The sequence below is a fragment of the Fringilla coelebs genome, assembly GCF_963513975.1.
Source record: "Fringilla coelebs genome assembly, chromosome: 1".
Taxonomy (NCBI): domain Eukaryota; kingdom Metazoa; phylum Chordata; class Aves; order Passeriformes; family Fringillidae; genus Fringilla; species Fringilla coelebs.
In genome coordinates, this window is record NC_140028.1 from 35,087,720 (window position 1) to 35,114,320 (window position 26,601).

Sequence of the window (26,601 nt, forward strand, 5' to 3'; positions counted from 1 at the left end):
TGAAAAAGTACTTAACGTCCATGTTATGTACATGTTTTACTGCCTATGTTAAAACTGTGTATTTGATATAAATGGTTGATTTGTCAGTAAATTAACACTTTGGCTACCAGCAACTATTTAAGCTCTATAGTCTCAAACAGATCATTAAACAATTTTTAAACACAAAACTAATATTGTAACAGTAGATTGTACCAGAATATAAAAACCAAGACTTCTACTTTACAATCAGAGCGGATACTACTTCAGAATATAATTTTAATGCTTCTGAAGATTTACAATCATAAATTATTCACACTGGAGTTTATAAAGTAGCATAGCAGCTCCTCATCAAGGGTTGGGATGATAGGTATATGAAAACAGGTATTATTAAAGAAAATATCTCAATAGAGTTTAATCTCAGGCACAAATACAGCATGGGTGGGAAAAAGAAAACAAAGAAAAAGAAAACAAAGAAAGAGGACAGCAAGGGAACCTCTCTCACTGAGACTGGGACTGTTTCCATTCTGTAACTCTGATGCATACTCACATGACGTACCTAGGCTGAGCTGACAGACAGCAATGTATATTAAATTCAGTATCTGCTGGATAAACAGGATTTATTCTGCATGCTCAAAATCATAAAGCAGTACCTGTTCAGTAGGTACATGTGAATCCAGGAAATCATGGGCACAAGTGCGGGAAGATTATATGGAGACCAGCCCTTTACAGCACACAGAACATACCTGATGTTTCACTCTCTGCCCAGAGGGCAGCAGAGCCAGACAATGTTCTCTGAAGCTGACCACGGTTTCCCTGCTTGGACTGAAGATGATCAATTAGAAATGGGATTGGCTGGTCAGGTGTCTCCGTTATCAGCTTGGTCATCAACTCCTTTAGAAAATTAAGCCAAAACAAAAAATTAGTGAGATACTGCACCCAAACTAATCCTGTATTTGCCAAAAGAAAATAAGCATTTCAAAAGGAAAGGTTTGTTTTCAAACTTGAAGAAAACAGCTGGAACATCCACCTCCTCAAACTACTGCTAGCTTGGTCCTATGAAGTGCTCATATCTGAAGTGTTCTCAGCCCAATGCAGTCTCTTATCCACTGGAACATAGGTTAAAAAAGCCAATCCCTGCTACCTGTTCAAATTTATCCCAAACAGTAACGCTGTCCATTTAACCACTCAGAACCACCACCTCTTCAGAGCTCCAAGTAGCTCTTCTCTGACCAATACATCCAAGCTGCTTCTCGTTGGAAACTGGATTGTCAGGAAAGTTTGTGAATCCTCATCTCATCCAGAGACAGGACAATGTCTGGTTCAAATATGCATTCATATCTGGGAACTCCAAGGTCTGATCAAACAGGTAGATGGTTTTTAAAGCAAGTCCTCAAAAATACTACAGTATAGAAATAAAGAAATATTTTATTACACTATTGCAGACACAGATATAAAGCCAATGTCAACAGGAAAGCATCTTCTATGCCATGCATTGGTACTATCCAGCTGCTGTTCTGCACCTTGCCGTGCAGGGCTGCAGAAAAAGAAACACTTTCCATTATTGCTGCTGGGGTTCTTTCTGGCTTCCTAGGCATAAAACACATTAGGAATCCAGAAAGAAGCTGTGGCTCTGCTGTGCGCATGTGCTCTGAGAGAAAATGAATGACTCAGGGCAGGTGAGGTGACCCTGAAACCCATTTAGTTCTACAGGAGATCTAGAGCCGCTGCTGCAAAATGAAAAAACTCCACAGAAGTAAAAAATTCAGGAATGTACAACAAAATGAGAGCAAAATAAAAATAAACAAACAAAACAAAACCAAAAAAAAACCCCAAAACAACTAAGTTAAGTTATTCAGAGCATGTATTCTCTCTTCACCTACTCCCAAGAATAAACCTTAACAGAACTTACACGCACTCAATTCTATCCCCACTTCATCTTTTCCACACACTTTCATGTAATAAAATTTTTTTCAAATGTCAGTAGTTACTTAGCATTACCATCATTTCCCATCATCTGTTGGGAAAAGATACTTCAGAGGAAGTATACCAAATAGCAACAAACATGAATAACTGCACACAGGATTACTAAGGCATAGCAAGTAATCTTTGTCCACAAAAAGGAGAAAATATGCCCCATCTGCCCACATGTCTTGTTAAGACACAATCCTCTGTGATGTCATTTTTGATACTTATCCACAGTGAAATGAAAAACCCTGCCTGTCTCTGGTTTTGAACTGGAACTCCACAGAGAGAAATTAAGCTACTTACTAATCTTAGAACTGTTGGAGCTGTGGAGTGTAACTTCATCTGGACTGCCTCTTACCAAGGTAGGAGAAACCCTCCGATATACATCACACAAGAAAAAATCTGAAATTGCAGTAATTCATATTTTAGTTGCTTGGCAACACTAACAGCAAACCTTTATTCTCTTCCCTGCCAAAATGCAGAATTAGTGACAATGTGAAGATGTAATCTAGTGCTTGTAATGGACAACAATAGCTGTAGTAATTCCACTGCAGAGGATTCTATTACCAAAGGAAAAGTGCCAATCTGTTACAGCTGACTTGTAATTTAAATAATTTCTCAGAATCATGGTTTGAAAATTATTTTTGTCTTAGATTAGTAATACAGTTCAATATTAACATAGTATTGAAAAAGGTAATACAGAAAAATGAGAAATTTTAGAATGCCTACATATCCATGTAAGACAAATGCAACTTGATTGTTGCCATAACTGATTTGCTTGTAGCAGGAAGAAATGGTCTTTAAGTAACAGAAATGCATCTAATAAAATAAAACAGATTACAGAATTCCTTACCTCTTCTGAGATGTAGCAAAAAACCTAAAGATCAAGGTGATGTGAAACTAGATTCTATTAAAAAGGACCACTTTTTGTACCTACTGTTGTATTGATAAGAAGACCCAAGTCATATAGAGATTTGTGCTGTCCCAGAGAATAATCAGTCCTAGTCTGAGTCAGCTGTTAGAAAATTTTAAAGAACTGTAGATAGACACTACTTTTATCTGGAATAACAATGTGTTGTACCAATCCCGTACACCTAAAGTGGAAAAAAAATATATATAACATTGCTGAATTCCTCATAAACTGAAGCTTGTGAAGTTCAGAAAAAGACCTACTTATTTGTGTAATAAGCCTCAAACTGATTTGACTCAATCACTCTTAGAAATATCATTAAAAGTAAATGCAACTTAAAATGAACACAAAGGCAACTTAGGTTATAAAATGTGCCATTTAAGGAAAACAAAACTCCTTACTACAAGTATTCCACTACAAAAGGGGAGAAAAGAAACTGTTAGGAATCTACTTCTCAAGCTGCTTCAAGCAAGGTTTGGAAGTGGTCTCCAATTTACCACTTTCCATGGAGTCCCTGAACTCTGGACAAAGTGCAAAGAACACCTCCACTCCAAGAACAATAGCTTCAGACATATACTCGGTGGAAATTCACATTCACATGCTGAAGGTGTTATCTCTCTTCCACATCCTTCTGCCTTGCACACTGGCAGACATCCCAGAAATAGGATCACAGCTCCATGACCCTCACTGCCTTTGCCCTTCTACCAGTTTCTGCTAAGGGATACAATTACCAGTTTCATCCAGTTTCTACCGGTTTCATCAAGGGACACAACTCCATCTGCTCATCTCTCAACCTGTCCTCTTCAAGCTCATGCTTCCTTTGAGATTTTTTCATCCCCAGCAAATTGGCAATTACATGGAAATATGCTCGCTGCCTGCATTCAGTTGCCTGGCTATGCCAAGAGGTGGGAGGGGCGGAGGGGCAAGAAAAACAAAAATAAAGCCAAACCCAAGCAACCCAACAAGAAACAAGCTCAAAGTTTCACTAACATCAACTGCACATAGTGAGCGCTCACCTAATTTTTAAGTAAAAACTCATACTTCTCTGGAGGTGAAAAGATATTAGAGATTAGGAATGTCAAGTAAAGCGTATTCTCATTCTAGCACCATTCTCGAGCAAAACTAACTTAAACTTCTGATTAAATGATCAAAAACTTATTTAATGATCTCATCTGTTGCTCAGGTGACATCTTAATAGACAGCAGGAATAACATACTACATGGTACTCTAAATATACTTTCACATGTTCGAAATGTCTCTAAAAAAGAATGTATTAAATAAGTAAAAAAACTAAAGCATGAAAGGCACAAAAATAATATTCCTTTCTGGTTAGCAGCAGTCTGATCTGACTCACAATGTGCTAAGTAGGCAAGGTTTCACAAAAAAAAGGGAAAAGACCAACTAGTCTCACTGAAGACGCCTCTGCATTAAAAGCAGAACAAAAATGGCACAAGATCATTGAAACTGAGATTCATTTTTTCATTAACAAATCATCAGGTAAGTTTCAACTCTTCATAAAAACAAAAATGCAAGACACCTAAAGATAAGTCTCTTAAAAATATTAATGATACTTTTCACATCTTTAGCTCAAATATCTAAGTTTTCTACAATTCAAATAAGGCAAGTTTGTTGTTCTGTGCACAACGTGGCTTACAACAACAAATAAAAAGCCATGGCAGATTGGGTCTCCATGATGCCAAATGAACTGCTTACTACTCATACTCTCTCCTCCTATCTCCTTTCTATTGCCATGTCTTCCTTTCACTCTGCATCCCTTTGTCTTTTCCATCAGTGAACCCCACACAGTCTCTTCCTCTCAGCTGTGTAAGAAGTGAAGAAGCTGTTCAGAAGTCAGTAATTATGAATTCCCTGTGCACCCTTGAGACACACTCGAGCACAGAAAAGGGGCCAAAGGAAACTTCCATGGTTACTACAGACTAGAGCACTCAGATTAATACATCAGTTTCTGCTGCTTCCCAATTATATTGCCCCAAATTAGGCTCTGCCTCGTCTTAAGGCAGAATGAGAAAGAAAAGAAGGTGATATAAACTCTTTCAGTTAACTGCTTCATGGATTTTACCTAGCACTGTGCAAACCAGTTCTTCTTTCTTCATACCTTGTAAAGGTATCTTCATATGCTCCTATACTCACTAGTTTTATTGAACTATGTTACTAAGACTGTTTAAAAAAAATAACTTGTATTAGTTCATTTGTGGATATTTCCAACAGAAATTCATGCATGTGTAGTGAGGCTGCAAAAGATCTTAAAAAAAACACCAGGTCTAAAGTAGTGGTTTAATATATTAATTATTTATAAAGAATATACAGAATTTATAAGCAATAATTTTTAAAGAATTCTTTATATCTTTCACTACTGTGCTATCCTGAGGTCCTCTATTACTTATTCAATGAAGGCTCAAATTTTTATTTCCTTGTAACTTTTCAGGCATTTAATACAAATGAAACAGTCTTCACAGTCCATTAATCATAAGCCCAATTACAAGAAAGTCCTAATTAGCCCTGTCTAAATGTACCTATCAGGTTATTACGTTAATTAAGAGACATTGTATCTTGCCCTGTAACTGGTAATGGTAACTACACAACAATCACGTTTTAACTGCACAGACTTTTACAGACTATGGCACAGCTTTCACAGATTGTGGCTGTGTTACACTCCTTCTTTTGTGGATTAAATTAGAAGTTTAAATACAATTAACCACAGCAAGTCTTCACAGCGATGTCAGTAGTGACTTTGTCAATGAAGAAGTCATTAGGGGCTAGATGTCTCCCAGCTGACCAGCCAGAGGATGTCCACTTAGAATAAGAAGAATTGCTCTCCTGGCCCCACTGAGTTATAGGAGATAAATGCATTGACTACAGGGAAGCTTGGACATTTAGACATCTAAATTTAGACTTGCTAACCCCTTCATACAGGCTCTAAGTAAACAAAGAAGAAACAAAATTTAGGGAAAACTTGTGGAAGGAGAGTAGGTTTAAGAAACTTTTTAATGACTGACACTTTTTTTTGTTAGAATTTCATTCTGATTACTGCAGTAACAAATCAAGGAAACAAAAAAAAAAATTTTCTGAAGTACATTTTAACATTATTCTTACTGACTAAATTAAGAGTCTGAAATTCTTAAATGAGAGCAGAAATGACTGCTTAAATGACTGCTTCTACTGAAAAAAGATCATTTTCTATGGAAATTAATGAAAAATACCAGCATCCTTTTTCTGGAAAACAGCCAGGCTTTAAATATTCTTGAGCAATTTTTAATTAAAAGTAGTAGAATCACATTATAAACTATGAACAAAATGGACTTCAACATATTTTATGTTCATGAAAATGATCATCACATCTCCCTATAAAATAAATTATTCAATCCTACACACATTTCCACATAAATAAAATTCATATGTCTGTACCGTACTATTTACTTCAAACTAACCATAGTAGAATAACAGTTGAGAACAAATAGTAGTCCTATTCAGCTTGCTCATGAAAATATTCAGACTTTTATCTGGAATGGACGAAAAAAATTTTCAATTAACACATTCTTTCTTCAAAACCTCACTGATACCATTTCACACAGCTGTGCAGTTAAATTTAATATCACAAGACTGTAGTACACAGCATGGGAACACAACCCACAGAGAAATTACTTTGGATATAGAAGCAAAATGAAAGTACAAAGCTGATATGGTGGCTTGGATGCTTTGGTGCGAACAAGATTCCCCCTAAAGGTGGCATTGTTGGGAAATCTAAGGTATGGGATTAGTGGCACAGGTAACATTTCACAGAGTGAGAATAACAGGAGGAAGTCTGGAAACAAACATCATTGAATAGCTGTCTTTCTTAAGTGTTCATCTACTAAATATCTGTACCAATTCAATAAGAAAAGACCAATTTTGGGGGCTATGTTACCAACCATGTTTTTAGGGGGACTCTGGAGAGCAGAAGGGAAACAGCAGACTTGTTCACCTATAAATCCTTTGCAGATCATATTATCAGTTCCCTGACTCAGATGAACTAGCTCTATGTGAAACAATTCCAACTCATGCATGTAATACTTGATAAAATATGCATCATTGATCTTAGGAATGCATTGTTGGGTGGACAATTTCAAAGTTTCACTGAGTAAGTTCATGACACTTCATCAAACTCCACCACACACATTATAACATGCAATATCTATCTGAACCTCTTGCTGCATCTTTTCACTTATTTATCCTTTGAGGTTTTTTTCATCTCCTAATCTTTGTATTTCAAATATCATTGTCCTTAATCTATTTTACCACTTCTGAATTCACAAAATAGCTTTAAACACCTTCAATCTGTAGCTTTATTGAAATATTTCCTTTCTCCCATTTAAGCATTCCAAGACTGCCAGCAAGAGAGAAGTTACTGCTACTGGGTTACTCCAAAACATCAAATAATTCTCTGTAGAAGAAGAAAAGATTGAAGACATGCTCTCAGAGATGCCAATCATGGCAACAGTTATCACGTTTTCTCCCATCGTTTAGTTTTCAAATCACAAAGATTTCCTATGATAGCTTATACTTCTTTCTGCAATCCTGTATCTCTGCATGACAATCTCACTCTTGTGGAATTATGCCTACCATATCATTATCTTAACTCAGCAAGGATTCATCAAATAAGGGTAGTTCACGTTATTGCAGAAACAGTTCGGTTTCCCTGAAGAGTAATTCAGAAGCCTTCTTCAGTTTCCATCCACTCTATCAACCACTGAAATTCTGCCCTCAAGGCATGCACTTCACAGTTCAGCCAAAGAAAATGAAACTTGGTGGTTTTCTGAAAGGTCTGTAGGATTTACATCAAAAGAAATACTCACAGATAAAGACTAGGGAAGACTATTACAACCTGGACTTAAATTACAGGCATAAAACAACACTGACTGCAAATCACTGCCTTAACCTAAAAGCTAACTCAATAGGCTGGAGCTGATCTTTCTCTGATCAGCTGAAGTAATCTCCTTTCAATTTCAAGGTCTAAGTTGAAATCACTTGTTACACCATGTGCAATGACTCATTACTGCAACTGTTTAAAAAAACTCACATCGTATTTCCAGTTTAAGCTTCACTGACTTAGCTTCAACCTGTCTGACACATTTTTAAGGAAGGGTAATGCTAGAAGCTGAAGTAGCAGGTATTTTTGTGGCTAACTCTGGTAGGCTGACCCCCAACCAGCAGCCAAGCACACATCAGCCACTTATTCATTCCCTCAGTGGGATGGGGAAAAAAATGAAAATAACACAACCAAGAAAAATTAATGGGTCAAGATAAAGAGAGCTAAATAAGCACAGAAAAGAGAGAAGGAAAAAACAAAAATCAAACAAGTGACACCAAGGCAGTCACTCACCACCTCCCACTGCCTTGCTAGTCTGCAAGCAACAGATATTTCAGAACATTTACTCCCCAGGTTTAAGTAGTGAGCATAAAACAATATGGTAAGGAATATCTCTTTGTCCAGGTTGGGTCAGCTGTTCCAGGTGTGTCGCCTTCCCCTCCCCGGCCTGCTTGCTGGTGGGCAGAGAGAAGAATAGAGAAAGCCTTGAGCCTGTGCAATCACTGCTAGGCAACAGCTAAAAGGCTGGTGTACCAACACTGTTTCAGTCATAAATCTGAAATACACCAACATACAGGCTTGGTGTGAAGAAAATCCAGTCTCCGTCAGACCCAGTACAGTACCACTATAGAAAGGGCTATCAAGGGTTTCTGAGTGGTGATCAGGAGAAGGCCATATATGAAAAAAACAATTGGTATATTAAGGAGTTGACTCAGCAAAAGCCCTTAAACTTAGATATTCTTTATGCCTGAGAAGTAAATAATTACAAAGCTAAGCACATGCTTAAAATGCTTTGATGAATTAGATCACTGCTCTGTGACTTTAGAATTACATACACTCTCTTCCTTCTTTCTGGAAGCCAACAAAAAAAAAAGATTGATAATGTTTTGATAATACACATTTTAAAAATGTGTGCAGCAACCATCACACTTTCCAGATGCTTTTCTTCTCCCAAACACTCCTCTAGTAACTTTGCATTAGCACACCATTAGATTTATTCAAGTTACAAAGAAAGATAAATGTGAGATTATGTTTTAAAACATTCTACTGCCCAGTGTGTATAGTCAAAGTTATTAAATATTCTGTGTAACTTCTGTGCATTAAAATTACTATAAAAATTGCTTTCATATTTTTTTTAATCTTGACCAAGAATTTTTAAACTATTCACATGGAAGTTCAAATAATAACCAGCAATTACAGAGACACAAAATGGAGAATGTGAGTTACCAGAGTCCACGGTAGGGAAGTTCTAACACAGATTTAATTACCTTGACTTCAGCTGCCTACATAAATTAACACTAAGTTTGCTCCAGTAATGTTCACTAAACAAATGTCAAAGAAGTTAAAACATGCTCCCTGATTGTTATAAATTACTTAAATCTTGTCATTTGGAAATGTTCTTTTAGTACAGCAACTAAACAACTATGAGCAAAATGCAGTATAATTACAAGTTTTATTCATACACTTTGAATAGATTCATATCTATTCAGATACGCATCTTAATTTCTTGTTATTTACCTGTGAAAGATTGACTTGGTCTCATAAGACTTCATACCAATGCTGTAATCAGCTTTTTAAATAGATCTAAATGTTTAATATGCAACAATACAACAGAGATTTCTCAACTGGAAAGGTCAGAATTTATTGCCATGGAAAAATCTGGAAATTAATTTTCACCACAGCAAAACACAGAGTTTTTTTTTTTATATATTTGTAGAACTTATATACTGCAATTGTGCCTGGAACTCCTTAAATAATAATAAGTGCTTTTTACATAGCATTTTAAGAGGACAAAGAGGTTATTCAACATGTAAGCAGTTGCTTGATTGCTTGATTCTCTTAAAACTACTTGTATCCTACTTCCCCCCCCCCCCCATAGGAAAGGTCACACTGATTTGCCTGTCACAAGTAACACAAGATGTGCAGTATCTTGTCAGGGTAGCCACCACTGCAAACTCTCTCCAAGTTCTCAAATCTTTTGAGACACTTAGTCAAGTTCAGTTTGGTTCAACACTGCTTATACTCAGGGCTTCTCTAATTGCAACTGGAAAATCTTTTTACTATTACAAGTAACACTTTTATATTAAGTTATTTCAACCAGTGTCCACTTAAGTATAGATGCTTTTTTTAAAATTAAGCTTTTGCTTAATTACCGCACTTGAACTTTGCTATTTGGAAAAAAAAAAAGCAAAACCCACAATGACACTGGAAATAATTGGTCTCTCTTTATTGAAAGAATACAAAAATCTTTTGCCATGCAGAAGCCATCAGTCCACAGATTTAACAAAACTTGATTATAAATGCATGAATTAATAATATTCTAGTAAATATCTAAATAACCATATCAACTAACAAAAAAGAAATATTGGCTGATTCGTTTTTATACTCAAGAGATCTTCCTCCATTTTGTGTACCATCATCTATTAAATGTTACCACATGATACTGGCAACTATTTCACTTCTAAAAGATACCAGTGTACCTGAATCTATCTTCAGCCCCAACCAGGAAGACATCTTAATAATTCCAGTTCAACTGGAAGCAAAACCCACTTCTGATAGCTTCCATATGGATTTTTATCATCCAACAGTTAAGCCAAAATGCCTCTATGATCTTCCTCATAAGCAACCAAGATGATGAAGTAAATGCTTCAATGATTTTTTTTTTCTCTTAACATTTTTTGCAAAGTTCTGACAGATTTCTAACATTTTCTGCCATCGTGGATTATTTCTTTATTTCAAGTCACATTAAAATAGATATTTCTGCTAATTAAGGTGAAGAAACTTCTGAGAATGAAGATCCAATCATAGCCAAACTATGGAAAAGGGAAAAAGACATGCAGGTGTCCATTTTGACCTAAACAGCGCAGTAGGCTTGAAGTATACAGGCTCACAATGCAATACAAACTGTGAAGAAGTAGGCAGGAGAGATCCAGTGGCAAAATTACACAGAAAAGAAAATGTTAACACTGAGTGCAGAGGTACCATGCTCTACATGCCTCTTGCCACTTTCTGGGGCTCCCAAACTGCTTCCCACTGGCACTACCAAGTTCATAGCTCTGCCTTAGCCTTGAGAAGTTACAGTCACTGCCTGTGTCCATGTAAATGTGGCCGCAATTTGGGGAAGCACTCCCAGGCTGCTGTCTGGGATTCCCTCAGAAAAGGGGCCCTTCAGGGTCGGGGTTTCAAAACACACACACCTGGCAAGGCTGACATCTGAGGCCAGGAAATAACACCACCTACTGAAGATGAACACCACGCTGCCCAGTTGGCTGCTCCTATGACAGAAAACCTATGCTTGCAAAGCAGGCACCAAGATAACCCTGCTGAAAATGCACGGCCCAAGATCCTGTCCTCAGATTTACTTGTTCACCTCATTTACTGGCTGTGTGCTGCCTTGGAATAAGACTCAAAACTCATCAGGCAGGTCTCTTGCAATATGTCAGGTGAATCTCTGTTACAATAGGTAAGGTACCTTTTCCTTGCTACAGCCAAAAGATGAAAATACAATATTAAGATAATAGAGATTTGCAGCAGACAATTGATTTAGCTACATATAGGAGGGATAATATTTTACATTCTGTTTGAATACCTTGAAATGTAGCCCTGAAAAAAGATACAACTGTATTCCCCAGAACCCATGGAAAAACATAAAATGTCAGGCATAATTCAGTAGTCATAGTCAGAACAGCACAGATACCTAAATAATACTTAGCTTTGTTCATTTAAGAAATACTGTATTTTATTTTAATCCTGCAGTATGTAATGTCAAAAATGCAATCTAAACATGTACATCAGGACAGTCCTGCATGAACTTATTTACACACCAAAAAAAATCAACTCCCTGTGCCTAGACACAACTACATCATCCTGTGTGGAACTGTTGAACTGTTACTTGAATGCTCTTTTTTCATCCAAAGTCACAAAGAAATGACAAAAAAAAAAAAAAAAGCTTTAACTAATGCCCAAGTGCATTTCTATGTCACAAAACAAAAAGAGAGAGATCTGATCACCATCAGGAGAAACAAAAGCCTCTCACTCTACTTCCCTGCTTTCCACAACTGTAGTGCCCATTGCAAAGCACCATGAGGAAGAACACATCCCCATACAACTTCTGCACAGAAAGCGTCACTGGAAAACTTCCTTCAGACAAGACACTTCCTCCTTAGAGGAAGGATGCTCTATAATCATGCCCAGAAAAGAATTCTTCAGCAAAAGACAACTGATGAGCCAAAGTGAACATACAGTTGAACTGTATGAGGAAAAATACCAAACTTTGTTGAACATGTGCAGTAGATACATCACGGATTACATCCAGGCACATCTTTAACAGAGGAGGCGTCTAATGCCGTTATTTGTTTTATTAGAACCAACTTGCATGCCCAAGTCCTTAAAAAAGCCTCACCTAAGGAAGTAATGTGAAAGAACTCACAGTCACTCTAAAGAGCAGCTGAAATAGAGAACTGTGTCAGTACCAAGCTGGAAAAAAAAGGCTCTGAAATGAGAGGATGTCAGACACCACTGTTTGACCTCTAAGGCCAAGTGCATTGGTTGCACAGGCCTAAGGCTGACACTTCTATCATACCCACAAATAAAGCAGGTCTGAGACAAGGGGGAGAGCTAAAGAAATACTAGTTAACACCATCTGGATACACTTTCCACACTGTAAGTTATAGATTAGCTAAGCTACACATATTATTGCAATATTAAAACCATTAATGCAAAGCGTAATTATGAAATAAGAAAAAAAATATCAGTCTCTGTGTAATAAATTTTTCCTAAAAGAAAAAGTAGCAGAAAAAATTATTTTAAAGAAAAAAATATGAGTACTAATAATTATATCATATGGAACAACTTACTAGTCACTTTCTAGCCCAAACAAGGTAACTTAAACACACAGAACTGATAGGTTTCATGAAAGTGTCATTTGCACTTTGACTATCTCCTCCATATAAACAGTCATATGGATTTAGTCACCATGTCACTAGCCTACCAGGGACATAACCTGCAATATCCAGGAGCTGTCCTCTGGCTCAGGTTTTCAAACAAAGGACTAAAGGTCTATATTTGACAAGAAAGCTAGAGCCTTAGGTGGATATTTAAAGAGGTACTGCTGTACTAACAATTGGAGACTTTCTGTGGGTAGCATCAGTAATTACTAAGGACAGATAATTGAATTATACCTAGAACTGGAGTTAGGCCCATCATTTCTCATCAGACACTTCTACCATCAAGACTGCAATGGCTTAGGCAACTAAAAATCACTTAATTTCTAGAAGCTGAAATTCGTGTGATTTTAGATGATGATTGCGTTTGGGAGCTGTAGTGCTATTTTTAATAGTCAAAGCATTCTTAATCTGATTTTCTAAGGCTTTTTTATTTAGAAAACAGCATCTGTGAGTCACTGGTATACAGTTTTGTTTGTTTCCGAGTCTACCAAGTAACTTCCCAATCCTGACAGCGATTGCCCAATTAAAGTTTCCTGATGATTTGATTGCTCTTTATTTAACATTATCTGTCTGGTTATGAGTGAAGGCCTTCCTCTTGTAAATCAGGGTCTCACCAACTGCAGCAGGGCTCCCTGTGGGAACACAGCGTGCTCACACGGGCTGCACTGCAGCCTTGAGACTTGTCAGAGTTCTGAACTGCCACAATGAGCAGTGGAGAAGGAGGGAGAAATCAATTTTTTCTTGATTGTGTGGCACCAATTAATGGGATTAATAGCACTACCAGGCACTGAGGCAACACAAAGAAAGAAGAGACTGCAGAAAGACCATAATGAGCTCAGGGCCTTGCTGTTAAAACTCCTAAACTATATAAAGACTGTAGGAGCCAGCGAGATTTGCAGGCTCTGTGCAGACAAACAAGACAAAGAAAGGGGAAACAAGCACAAATGGCATTATTCTGAATCATGACACACTTAGGAGGAGCTCTGAAACACCTTTTTTAATTTTTTAATGGGTGTTTCTATGTCATGAGAAAGACTGTACAATCAGATGGTGGTTCATATGGCACAACAGAGGAATTTCTGCATCTGCAAACATTGGTCTTCTCCACTTGTATTTCCCTGGACATCTCTGCTTTGTCCTCACTAGGTAGGAAGAACAAGACTCTTCAGAATCCTTAAGAGGATGATCACCCAGGTGGCACTGGTGTACTGAGTGTGTCATACACACAACGGACATGTGCAATTAACACAATGTGCCTCAACAGGAACACACAACACCTGCCCCATTTATATGGGATCTCTGTCCAGCACACACAGGATTCTCAGGCGCATCCCAATGTTTCAGAGTGTCTGTATGCATTTCATAGAGCATGCACATGCACACACATTTCAGTCTGAGAAATCCCAGTACACTCAGTCATGGAAATGATCCCATCTCTCTTTTCTTCTCCTTCAAATGAAATAATATCCTTAATTACACAAAAGCCCCCATTCCATCTTTACAAAACTATCACAGAGTCTGCATCATAAACCTTTTCTCTTCCTAACTGGCCTATGTATAATTGCTTCCACAGATTCTCTTCAAAGGTCATCTACAGCTGAAACTACCCTTCTTTTTTAGTTCTATAAACCATCTCTCATGTCTCCAAAAGAGACTGCTTCCTCTTATTTATGCTTCTAGAATGAATTCTGTTATCAACAAAACAGAGCAGCTTTTCTTCACTAGTGCACCAAAAGGAACATGGAACTTATGTTCATTCAGAATTCCTTTCTTTGATAGAGATATCTGACCAGAGGAATATGTCACAATCACAATCAGTTTACCTCTCTGTTCATACAAATGTCAGCAGAGGCACAAGGCCTGTCAAATTGGAGTGTAGCTCCTTCTTAATGAGGGAGTTCACAGCACAGGAGCCAGTATTAATAGTGGTGCTAAGGACACCTTTAACACCCTGGCAAATCCATGCCTAAGAACTACATCCAAGATCAAGTACTAGAGGTGTGAGTCAGACACTGCAAAACACACAACTCATACATAGTAAGTTATATTTTCCCTGTCTTTCTCACTCTTTGGTTATACTCTTAGCAACCACCACCACTAAAACCTTTCTTTAAAAAAAAGAAAATACAGATTCCAGGTAACCATTTAACAGTACAGAATAAGATTATAAAAATAAAATAGAAAAGAAAAAGAACATGCTGGCAATATAGCATTAATCTTTTTCATCCCACCCCCTCCCATTTCCTATCCTTTCTTACTCTCACACTCAGTGTATTCATGTGGTCTGTTTCCTCCTAATTTGTTCAGCCGTCCTCCCTAATTATTCAATTCTCTCTTCTGCTTATTCACAGAATCAACTGGGCACCATGACATTCCCCCAACCTATGGGGAACTGCACCTTTAAAAGACAAGATCCATATGAAGCTAACAAGCACACAAGCTTTGGAGATCTCTTATGCCCACCGAGTAGCTTGCTACTGGAGAAAAGCAAGCTACTAGGTGGGCATGAGAAATCTGCAAAGTTTGTATGCTTGTTCCCTCCCTCCCTCCATCCACCCTCAAGCCACCTATATTTTCTCTCCCAAATCAATGGCACAATCTTCATCAGACAATGTGGTGACCCACTGAGCTCAGCCCACTGAAAAATTTTCACTTCTTTGTAGATTTCATTTTCTTCTATTTCATATTCCCAAACTGGGTAACTGTAACATGACACAACCACCAGTTCTGGAACAAGGACAGCAGGAATGTGCAGCCAGAAATGAAGATGAACAGGACCTGCAACAATTGGCTATTAAATCAGCCTCATAGCCCATAGTCCTGAATACTAAACCATCAGAGTGTCTGGAGTAAAACAAACTATGAGAGGAGGAAAGATTCCATTAAAAAGGCTCCAACACAGTTGAAAGACCCAAACTCTTGTGATTCCTACCCCAGAAAGCAGCTCCTACAAAAGCCAACAAAAGAGCTATTGTATAGTAAGTATATTGTACCAGACACTATAGAGAAATATCATTTATGAATAGAGTGATTTCATTTATTGAATATTGCAGGGAGCTGGAAAATGAGGAAGGAGAAGGGATGTTTCATATAAATACACAATTAGAAGTTTCCACTCTCTGTATGAACAGAATCTTTTTAAGAGGTGGCTAATGTAAAATAGTCTTCTATTTATCCCGGGTAATGCACATGCATTCTTCATTTTGTATGTGCATTTCTCAAAACTGTAACACATCTACTCATAGTGCTATATATGATATATATATATATATATATATATATATATATATATATATATATATATGCCAAAATCTGAGGTGTTTCACTGGAAACTCCATGTTTAAGGCAAAGATAATACCTGAATTTTATGTGAATAAGGGACGAAAACTGCCCAAATCAACAGAAGAGCAAAACCAGAGAGGCATCACAACAACAGCCAAATTATTCTGCCTGAACATTTATAGATGGAATTGAAAATGAGCACTCAGTGAAACTGAGTAGAAAAAGGAGAACGGACACAGTACAGCATACCGGGACCTAACATAAAAATTAAGGCCATCAAAATGTGTCTGTTGCAAGCCTTCTTAAAGGATTTACCCTCTCTACTAAGAGCATAGGATGTTGGCTTGCCTTGGCAAAGGCATAGGTGTGCATTTCAAGTGATCATGCTCTTTACCTGTGTCCAAGGATGAAAATCTGTAATTCTTATTTCTTCTATCAGCTGTTTTTCATCACCTTTAGTAATGTGTGAGACAGCCCAATGCTTTCATCAGGAGCCCAAGGGTTTCCTAACAACTGCATTTGAAAATGCTCTTGCTTTCACTGTTTTTTAACCCCATCTTATGGTTTCAGGCAGAGAAGACTCTTGACATAGAACTTCTCCTTTGTCATACTTCACAGCTCATATGACATTTCTTAGGAGAAAAAGTGTGCATGTGTGGAAGGGGGATAATACCCAATACAGGAAAGAACGCCTCATTTTTGTCTGAGTAATTAATTACAGACACTAAAGTGTTTGGGTAGTATTTGTTCCAAAAGTTGGTGAACATAAAAATGCTTCCAGCCACCTCTTGTAATACAGAGGTAAAAAAGTATCTCTATCCTTCTGCACCCACAAAAAACACATATGCTTTCCCAGAAAAATAAAATCTCACAAGATTTTAAAAAATATATTAAAAATCACTGTATGAAAAAATTCTAAATAATCATTAGACAATTGAAAATGAGAAATTAGTCCTCACTTCTGTGTTTGTATAAATATGACAAATAAAAAGACACAAGTGAAAATAAAAGATATTGGGAAAAAAAGGAAAGAATATTGATTAGACATTCAAAATAAGAGGCAAATTATAAAACAACATGATATTAAAATACTCTTAAATATTATGCTTCTAACTCAATTAAAATATTATATTTCTAGCTTCCATTTACTAAGCAACTCTTTTAAAATAAGGAACACTAATAACAGGTGTAAGTCTAGGTGTTTCTTTTTAATGATGCCATGATAAAGCAGATAACTAGGAAACGCACTTGCTCCAGAACAGTAAAATAGGACATCACGTGTGCCAAAAATGCTGGTTAAGGTACTCGCTGTTCCCTTCCCTCCCAGAAGCTCCTAATCACACAGAAGGCTGAGACTGTCCTTACTCTACAGTATGGATACTATCTGGCCCACTTGGAAAAGCATAGATAAGTAATGGCAAAGAACATGTTAGAAAAAATTATAGGATGAGTAAAAACCATCAAAGTATTTTACTTTATATTTGCCACTTAACATTGATCTGTTGCACCAAAAAGACTGGACTAATCAAACGAAACAAAACAGTAAGAAGAACTTACTTCAATACTGCTAATGTAATCTGAAACTTTGAAGATACTTCGTGATGTGATAAAACACAAAGAAATAAGACCAGTAGTAATGGGCTTATTTTGATTCAGACTGATTAATTATTAGACAGGTTACCAGAAAAAAATCTGTATCATATCTGTTAGCTTTATACCTTACCACTGAGCAGTCAGGCTTTGCTGATATATGATGGCAAGAAGAACACAAGTGAGAACTACTTCTCATTTTCCCAGGTATTTTTTGATGCAAGGTATTTATGCCTTCTGCTCCCCTTCCCAAGAAGCAAAGTAATTGTCATTTTGAGAGTTTAAAAATATTAAAAGTTAACATAACAAAAGGATGCTATTATGGTACTTTCACCTTATCATTCCGTACTTTAGATACAATTCTTCCAATATAACTACTTCTTGGATTTTCATTTATTTCTGTGTCTGTTGCCAAATTTTTTTTTTAAAAACCAATTAAGAAAGCAATTAAGAGACCCAACATTTCCATTTCAAGTAATATTTTTGCCACTATGGAAACGAGGTTTATGTGATTGCTATCTATGTTCTTGGCCACACAAGTGCATACCTTTATTTATGACCTCTTTCACTGTCTTTTCAAAATATGCTTTTGAAGTCTTCAACTAACTTCAGACAAAGTCACAGAGAAGTAAACATCACAAAAATGCAACTCCTTTTAAATGCTGAGACATTAACTAGTCAGGTAGCAAGATAGTTTAATTTTTCTCATTCATAAACATTTTTTTCTTAATCTTAGATTACACAGGAAAGTAGAATTATGACTGCCTTAACCACAGGGAAATTTCTGAAATTTACATCTTGTTGGTCACCACAAAAGCTAAGTATTAAGCATAAAGCCATAATAAGCATAAAGGTTTTGGAACTGCTTGTTAATAGAAAAGGGTGTGTCTGTAGTTTTGATTCGGGTCTTTCATTTGTTTTCCCTTAAAGATAAGTTTATCTAAGGAAACTATGAGAATATATGATGAATTCTCAAAAATGCAAAGGACATCTCTACACCATTTTTCCCTTTAACTTACATTCCCCTTATATAGGTCTTTTACTTCAGTGCACATCTAGGCTACAATAACACCTTACTGTAACAGGCACTAATAAAAATAAAAACTAGAATTTGATTGTGATTCCCTATCCCCTCCTGTGTAAGACTGCAGCATTTCTAGATCACTGTTGGTTTCCACGCATTATTTGAAAAACAGCTAATACTGGCTTCCCTGCAACAGGAACTGCCAGGCTGAAACAATGTCACTGGCTAATCAGTTAGTGCCTAAAATAACCCTTGTGATGTCTAAGTACTGAAAAACTCAGCCTTTCAAAGGCTCCATCTAGCTGCTTGAAATCAAATGCTTCACTAAAAACATTTCTGTAATCCATAATACAGACCCTTATACACTTGCAACAGAATCTAACTCATGAAGTATAATACCAAAATACTCAAAATTTAGAGGTTTTGAGCAACATCAAAAGAAAACAATTCTTTAAGCTCACCTCAGTCATTCAAATTGCAGATATTGCAGCTTGAAACAATTTCATACTGTGAGAAATTGTGAACTGGTTAATTAGACATTCAAGTTGACAGTGTCTACCTTTGTGTATTTAAGAACCAAGGGTAACATTGCTTCAGAAGACACTCCAAAACTCCAAAATTCGTCACAAAACTTTGACTAAGTCAGTCATAAGATGCACTATAGATAGAGTTCATCACCAAATAGGCTAAGGTTTAAGTGAAAAGTGTAGGAAAGTGTAGTTATTTTATTTAAATAACTGATACCACTGCATAATATGCACCAATAATGCTACTTCATTTAGGGAAAGAAAAAACAACATAGATTTAAAAAAACCCGAAAACAACAGCTCCCCATTGTATTTGCTTCAGTAACTATGTCTTCTTAAGAAAGAAAGAAAAAAAAAAGCTAAGGGTGGTATTATGAAGCCTTTCCATTATTTGAAATAAAAATTACAGTTATAACCCCACATTACTTGGAGAAAAAAAAACAACTTGGGTAACCATGAGTTTGGCATGTTTACTTTGAGAAGAGTTATTTTGGCTTTTTATAACTCAAAGAAATTACAGTTCTTGGGTTTGCATAACAACAATGTACCTGCTGGATCCTTTTTAGCTGCACTTCCCGAAATAAAAAAATTCCAAAACACTAAATTTATCTCAGAGCTCTTGAAGATTTATTGCAATCTGTTCTCAAGAGTGCTGATTCAGCTTTCAAATTCACAAAAACTAAGTGTCAGGTCACCCAAATGAGAGCACAACTGGATGCTAAAGAGATACACTTGTACAGAAGAATAGATGTATGGATACAGGCAGCAGGATTATTCATTGAGATTATTAGCACACAAAAAGAACTTGTTGGATTGGATGCTTGAAATGCAAAGTGGGTCAATACTTCACTGAGACAGAAATGAGTGGGTGCTGATCCTGAATACTCTGTCCTAGCCAATTTTAGGCACATACCTCCTGTTCGCATTTTAAAAAGATGGAATAAAAAAAACAACAGCAAAGCTTCATCACAGAAATAATTCATATTTAGAATTCTTGTTACATTCCAAGTTAATGTGAAAAAAAAAGAATCTAAAAAAAATCAGGTAGTGCCATGATATGTCTTACCACGAAACTCCCAGAAAAGAGGCATTTCTAAAGGGCATTCCTCAAATCTAAACTCGTTGTCTAACCACAGTATTCTCAGATGCCAACAATCTCTTACAGAAAGATGTGTACGCTTTCAAAACCAAACAAAAAAAGAAAAGAAACTCACAACACACAAAAACTACACAAAACAGAATAAGGACGCTCATGAAGCCTGACAGACTATAAGGGGTCAATTTAAGACCTTACTGTCAGCACTAACAAGACCTGCATGCCCTGGGGCATTTAGAAGCTGCATTATATGTTCACAGCAATTCTTACCTGCAAAAATCTTGGACACCTGAAAGATGAGATGGTATAGAAGTAACAGCTCTGAAAAGTCATGACTTGGGGACCTACATTCAAAAGGAAAAATGAGGCTGCAGCATGGAAGTTGTTTTGCAACCTGTCGTACATCTCAAAATTGACACAGTCTCAGATGTACACAGTAATTCCCACCCACCTTCCTTCCCATCTCTAACCCATAATAAGAATCTACCTTGTAAAAATGTTTGGAATCAAGTGAATCTGGGCTGAGTAAACATTCATAGCTGAATGGACAGGGTTTCCTACTATGTGTTAACAGATACTGGTAGTTAGAAGACCAATGCCTGCTGAGTCAGCTTAAGCTCATTAATTCTTTCTCCAGGAGGGTACTCCTCTCATTTCTTGAAACAACTTTCTAACCAAGGCAGAGCCTAAGGTCTTCCTGCATCTCCTGTGTCAGCACTTCTCTTGAACACTTCTCTTTCACACAAATTAGGAATATAATTCAAGTGTCAAACCACACAAAACTTCAGCAGAGATGTTCTTAAATAGGTACTGCTGGTTAATGAAGTACAAAAACCCCTAACCCCTTCTGTAACAGAAGGTCACAAATACAGGACAGCATGGAGAAAAGAGACACAACCAGGATACTGGAACACAATGACCTACTAGCAAGAGCAATTACTGCTCTTAACTGTAATGCAGTGGAATTGTATTTCACATTCAGTACAGCGCCAACTGTTCCACCCATCAGCATTCTGTACCTTTGTAATTGTCTAAAATCAATGGTGTAAAGTCCCTCTGATCAGTGATTATTCATTATGCAAGTATGAAATACAATCTGTTTATGCATCACTGTCCTTGCCCTCATTTCAGAAAGCTCACAGGTCCTCTCTCCCTGTCCTTCTTTCCTGTGACTGCCCTCAGCTACTCAGTTTTATTTTATGCACTCCCTAAAATGTTGACTTGAAGCATATATTGAGCAATTACAGTCACAACCTGCTCAGCAGATAACACTGGAGAAAACTGAATCCAAGTCCACTCTGTTCTGAATTGGTATTAGAAAATTAGTACTCCCTGAAAAGATGGCTGTCATTCCATGAAAAGTGACAGTTAATTAGCATCCAAACCAGAAGTGGTAGAAGAAAATGCTAGCTGTTCCTGGATGAAAGACAAAGCACAGGTCTCATTTTGCAACGTGTCAGAACTTTTAGACACGTGAAAAACTGATGTGTTAGTGACTATATCTGACTGTGAACACATGGCATTCTTGAAACACCACAAAGCACATCTAATAGTAATACTAGTGTAGAGTATAAGATTCATCCATGCATAGTCTTTGATCAATTCCTATCAACTTCAAATACCTTTCTTTTTCTAAGGACTACAAGATCAAGCACAGGCTGCAGATCTTCAATTAACTGTTGAGGACAAAAAGTACATCAAAAATTAAATATGCAAGTAGATTTTAAAAGGCCAATCAGGAAGTAGAGGAGATAAGAATCGAGATCTTCTTCTTCCCAGTGTAATGGATTAAAATAACTGTAAACAGCTGCAGGAATGTTATACCCCTAGATCTTAAAACCAGTCACTAGTATTCAGGTGTAAGTAGATTACACACCAAAAAGTCTTCCTGGTATACAAGAGTGCACCAAGACCCTGTAGATAGCCTGCACAATTATACAAAGAGCCTTCCACAGATTCTTTCTAACACAATGAAATTCCTACATAAGAAAAATTAATGAAATATGTGGTGATATGTGAAATGCTGAAACAAATACAACTTCTTAATCTTTCTCTCCACTATTGATAACTGAAACATCCTACAAGAACCCAAATAGAGACAAGCATCTTATACTACAGAGAAACTAGGTTAAAACACAGTGACTCAGAACAGAGATGTGAAGTGGTTCGCTTGAATTTTAATGTGTAAACCTATGGGTTAAAGAAATTTAGAAGAAAATGAGAGCTGTCAAGGGCCTAACTCTTGAACAACCCCAAAGCACTGAATTCCCATTGAAATAAACAAGAGTCAGTTACGTACTTAGACCTAGCAACACAGCTGATTGAACAGAATTTTATTCAGGAATTGAACCACACAAATGTTTCCATTTTTATCAATTCCTTAACTAGAAAAATCACCTGCTATTCCCTAGTACCCAATTACTGTTCCATCAAACGTGGCTTTATTTATTGCAGAGTAAAAACATCTAATACCGCTAGCACTGAACCAGCACAGTCTATTTCAACAGCCTATGCACAGAAAAATATAAAACCAGACCATTGGTGAACAATTTTCTAACAAAATTTGAACCTTTTTCATGGAGGGTGGGAAATATACGCTGAAGACAAGGCGTCCACCACACCACAATAAAAGAGATTTCATGCATAGTAAGCTTGATTGAGAACAAGTTAAATACTGAAAAAGAGACTTGTGCCTGGTGATAATACTGCCACAGTGCAGTGCATAATATATGTGCATTTTGATGTTTAAAACTGCATGAGAAACAGGATGATAAAATGGTAATAATCACGATTGCTCTAGCACCCTTTCAAATTCTAAGTATTCACAGCTTATGTACTGAAATAGTAAAATATGCACATCTCTGCATCTACAAATCCCTGCAAGTGCATCGCTGTAAGAAAACGTTAAATCTCTAGCAAAAACACGGTGTATGACTGCAGATAAAAATTTCAGAAAACAACATGGACACGGACTTTTCGCAGGACAGACTTCTTTCCGAGCGCTCGGAGCAGAGGGTGTGTTTCCCGGTGGGAGGCACCCACCTGTCCCTCACCGCTGGCCGGTCACGGAGGGGCAGCGCCTCGGAGCTCGCCCGCGGGCCGTGCGGCGCCCGGCGCTCAGCGCTGCCGCCCAGGAGCCGGCGGGGGTTGGAAGCGCCGCCTCCCCTCGCGGCGCACGGCGGGTGCGCGGTCGGTCCGCGGCTCCCCGCGGCCGGACGGCGGGGCCGGGCCGCTGTCCCGCGGCCGCCGGGGTGAGGCGGCAGCGCCGCGGGGGCGGCCCCGGGAACTCGGGCCGCGGGCGGGAGGGCGGAGGGGCACCTGTTTGACGACCCGCGCGGGATCGTGCGAAGCAGAGGGCGGCGCGTTCGTGGTGGGGCGAAGAAGCGGTGCACATCCTCGGGATAGCCGGGAAGGGAGGGCTGCGCGGAGCTCCGGCGCTCGGAGGAGGGACACGAGGGCACACGCATGGTGCGGGGCGGCAGGACCGGGTGAGGGGTGCCGGCACTGCCGAAGCAGCGCCTCAAACTCATCCTCGCCCCTACGTTCACCTGGGCTGCGCGGGGGGCCGCGGCCATCGTGGGGACACCCCCGCCCCCACCGCTGCCCGCCGCGGAGGAGCCGGCCGGCAAGAGCGCACCTTACCTCGAAAAGGGGACCGATCTTATTCTTCTCCAGGTAGGCTTGGATCCTCGTCTGCTGGTGAGACGCCATGAAGAGCTCCGGGGGCGGGGGCTTGAGCTCGTCTCCCCCGGCGGCGGCTGCAGTCCCTTCGGCTGCTGGCGGCTCACTCCTCCGCTGCACAAGGGCTGCCACAGCGGGAGAGGGCGGAGGCGCTGCCAAAGTGCCCGGGACGGCGCTAACTCAGGTAACTGGGGGCGGGGGAAGGAGCCGGGTGCCAGTCGCTCGTTTAGCCGGGCGCGGGGCTGGCAGCCCTCAGGGAGCAGCGGGCGGACGCTGCCTGGAGCGGAGCATGGTGCAGGGAGGAGAGGAGCTACAAAGGCGGCCCCCGAGCCCGCGCCGCTCCGCGTGTCTGTCAGTCCGTCTCTGTCTGTGTTTCTGTGCCAGGCAGCGCCTTGGTGACGGGAGCGGCCGCGGCTCAGCGCTGCCGCCCTCGCCACAGCGCCGCTGCCGAGGCCGATAGCCGCGGGCTCCTGTCAGCTCCGCGGCCGCCGGCGCCCGTTGACGCCCGGGCTCGGCGCACAAAAGGCGGGAGCGGGGGAAGGGGGAGGAGAGCGGGCGGGAGGCGGGGGCTGCTCTGCCTCCGCCGCTCCCCTGCCCGCCCGGCGACGGGCTTGCCCCCGGCAGAGCCGCAGCCCTCCCCGCCGACGTTTGCGTGGCCCCCACCTGGCTCCGGTGCCCCGGGCGGGGGTGAGCGCCGCGGGCCGCCCGGCGTGAGGCACCTGAGCGGCACGCGAAAACTTCAGCTGGGGAAGGTCGCGGAGGAGTGAAGCGAGTCGCGCTGCCAGCAGGAAAGGGGGATGCGAGGATTGCAGCCAGCGCTTTTCCTTAATTTCTGTTTAAATTATCATTAAATCTTAAAATGCTACCGTTTCTTATGCCGCTAATGAAATTTCCAATTAGGTACAATCAGGATTTTAATGGAATAATTGGAGTAGCTATGCAGATGCATCCTGGTCGCAGGTTGTGTTGAGCTCCAGGAAGCAGCCAAGGGCGCGATGGAGCAAGTAAGAAATTCAGCTGGCTTCAGAGAGTAGTGAGTTAATAGGTACATCAAAGAATCAGGATTTATTCTGTCTTCAGGTAATCAGTATACCCCCATTTCTGGAAGCAGGATCATAACCAGCTTTTTTTTTTCTCTCCCTCTATTTAGAGAAGAATAAACAAAAACATGCTTCTCGGGGCTTGACACTTCTGCAATAACTGATTCTGCTGTACTAACATTAACCTGTTTGGTTAAAAAAAAATACCTTTTTTTAATAAGGATTTTTTTAAAGACACAAAACAGCTTTGAGGACTAATGGGAACATTCAGCACATCTGCTGAATCAGGCTGCCTGTTCCCAATCAAGCGGTGTTCTGCAAATGCGAGAGTACAAGCATCTCCTGATTCAGAAACCGCTAAAGAAAAGGATGAATTTTGTCAGGAGTCAAAAGATCCTGAGTTCCGCTCCCATAGCCATTGACTGTTGTTTGACTTCAAAGTCCTCAGTACTGACCTAAACCTCAAGCTTCTACCTAGAAGGAGGTCAAGTGTAAGTGTATTACAAAGAGCTTGCAGCGCATCCTGTAGTGTAAGCAATAGCCTGTAGAATTCTTTAATGGTTTGCTGGAATGTGCTCATCCCAGCCTTACTGAGGCAGTGTTTGTTTCCATAGTAGTCACTTAAAAATGGCACATTTTTTTTAATTTGGGTTCTCAGTGGGTAGTCTTCTAAAATTCGTATCAACTCAGAGTTTTAGTGTATCTTCTTCAGCAAAGTATTGCCTGGTGCCACCTAAATAATATGGTGCTAAGCTAGTTTAATCAGCCTAATGAGGATCATACAATCATAGGCATAATTGCCAGTGATGCAGGTTATCTGCAGTGGCTCTAATGATTCCCATCAGATGAGGATGTTTGTAAAATTTCATAAATCTCACCAGAACCCAGACTGCTCCAATAAGTAAAAGTCTCCCACTTTGTAAAATGATGCCCCCCCTATGATGCAAAAATGAGAGCATATGTTTCTATAACCCTACACAGCCTGACTTCTCAAAGTAGCAGCATATCCAGACCTCCGGGGACATGACCATATCAGGACCTGCAAACTGTCACTGATCTGTGTAGACCAGGAAGGGGACTGAAGAAAAGAAACAAGACTGTCAGCAATATGAATAGAAAAGAGAATTTATTAAAGGAGGTTTTAAAGATAGCATAACTGTCTAGGTTGCATATCGTACAATTAGATAGATGCCAAGATCTCACTGTTAAAACCTCAGAGTTCTGAGGATTTTTGTGTTTTGGTTTGTTTTTACTTTCCTCACACTGAATGACAGAATGGTTGAGGTTGGAAGGGACTGGCCCAAGCCCCCTGCTACAGCAGACTCACAGCTCATTTCCCAGCCCTATGTCCTGATAACTTTTGAATATCTAGCAAGGGTGGTGGATTTTTTTGGTGTCTGTTGTCATTCTTTTGCTTCCTTTTTCCCTAGACCATTTTTCCTTCTCTTAATTCTCACCCAGACATATAATCTAGA

General features: G+C 39.2%; 1 protein-coding gene across 1 annotated transcript in view; it reads right to left on the reverse strand.

Annotated features, from left to right (window-relative positions):
- The window catches only part of LOC311155134 (uncharacterized protein C8orf34 homolog), a gene marked incomplete at its 5' end in the record, with an annotated part of 140,312 nt that extends 116,196 nt beyond the window's left edge, over positions 1-24,116 (reverse strand). Inside the window, 2 exons of the mRNA XM_084208059.1 lie at positions 723-870; positions 24,048-24,116. Coding sequence (XP_084064185.1) covers positions 723-870; positions 24,048-24,116 — 217 coding nt within the window. The remainder of the gene's footprint in view (positions 1-722; positions 871-24,047) is intronic.
- Positions 24,117-26,601: the final 2,485 nt, after the last annotated feature.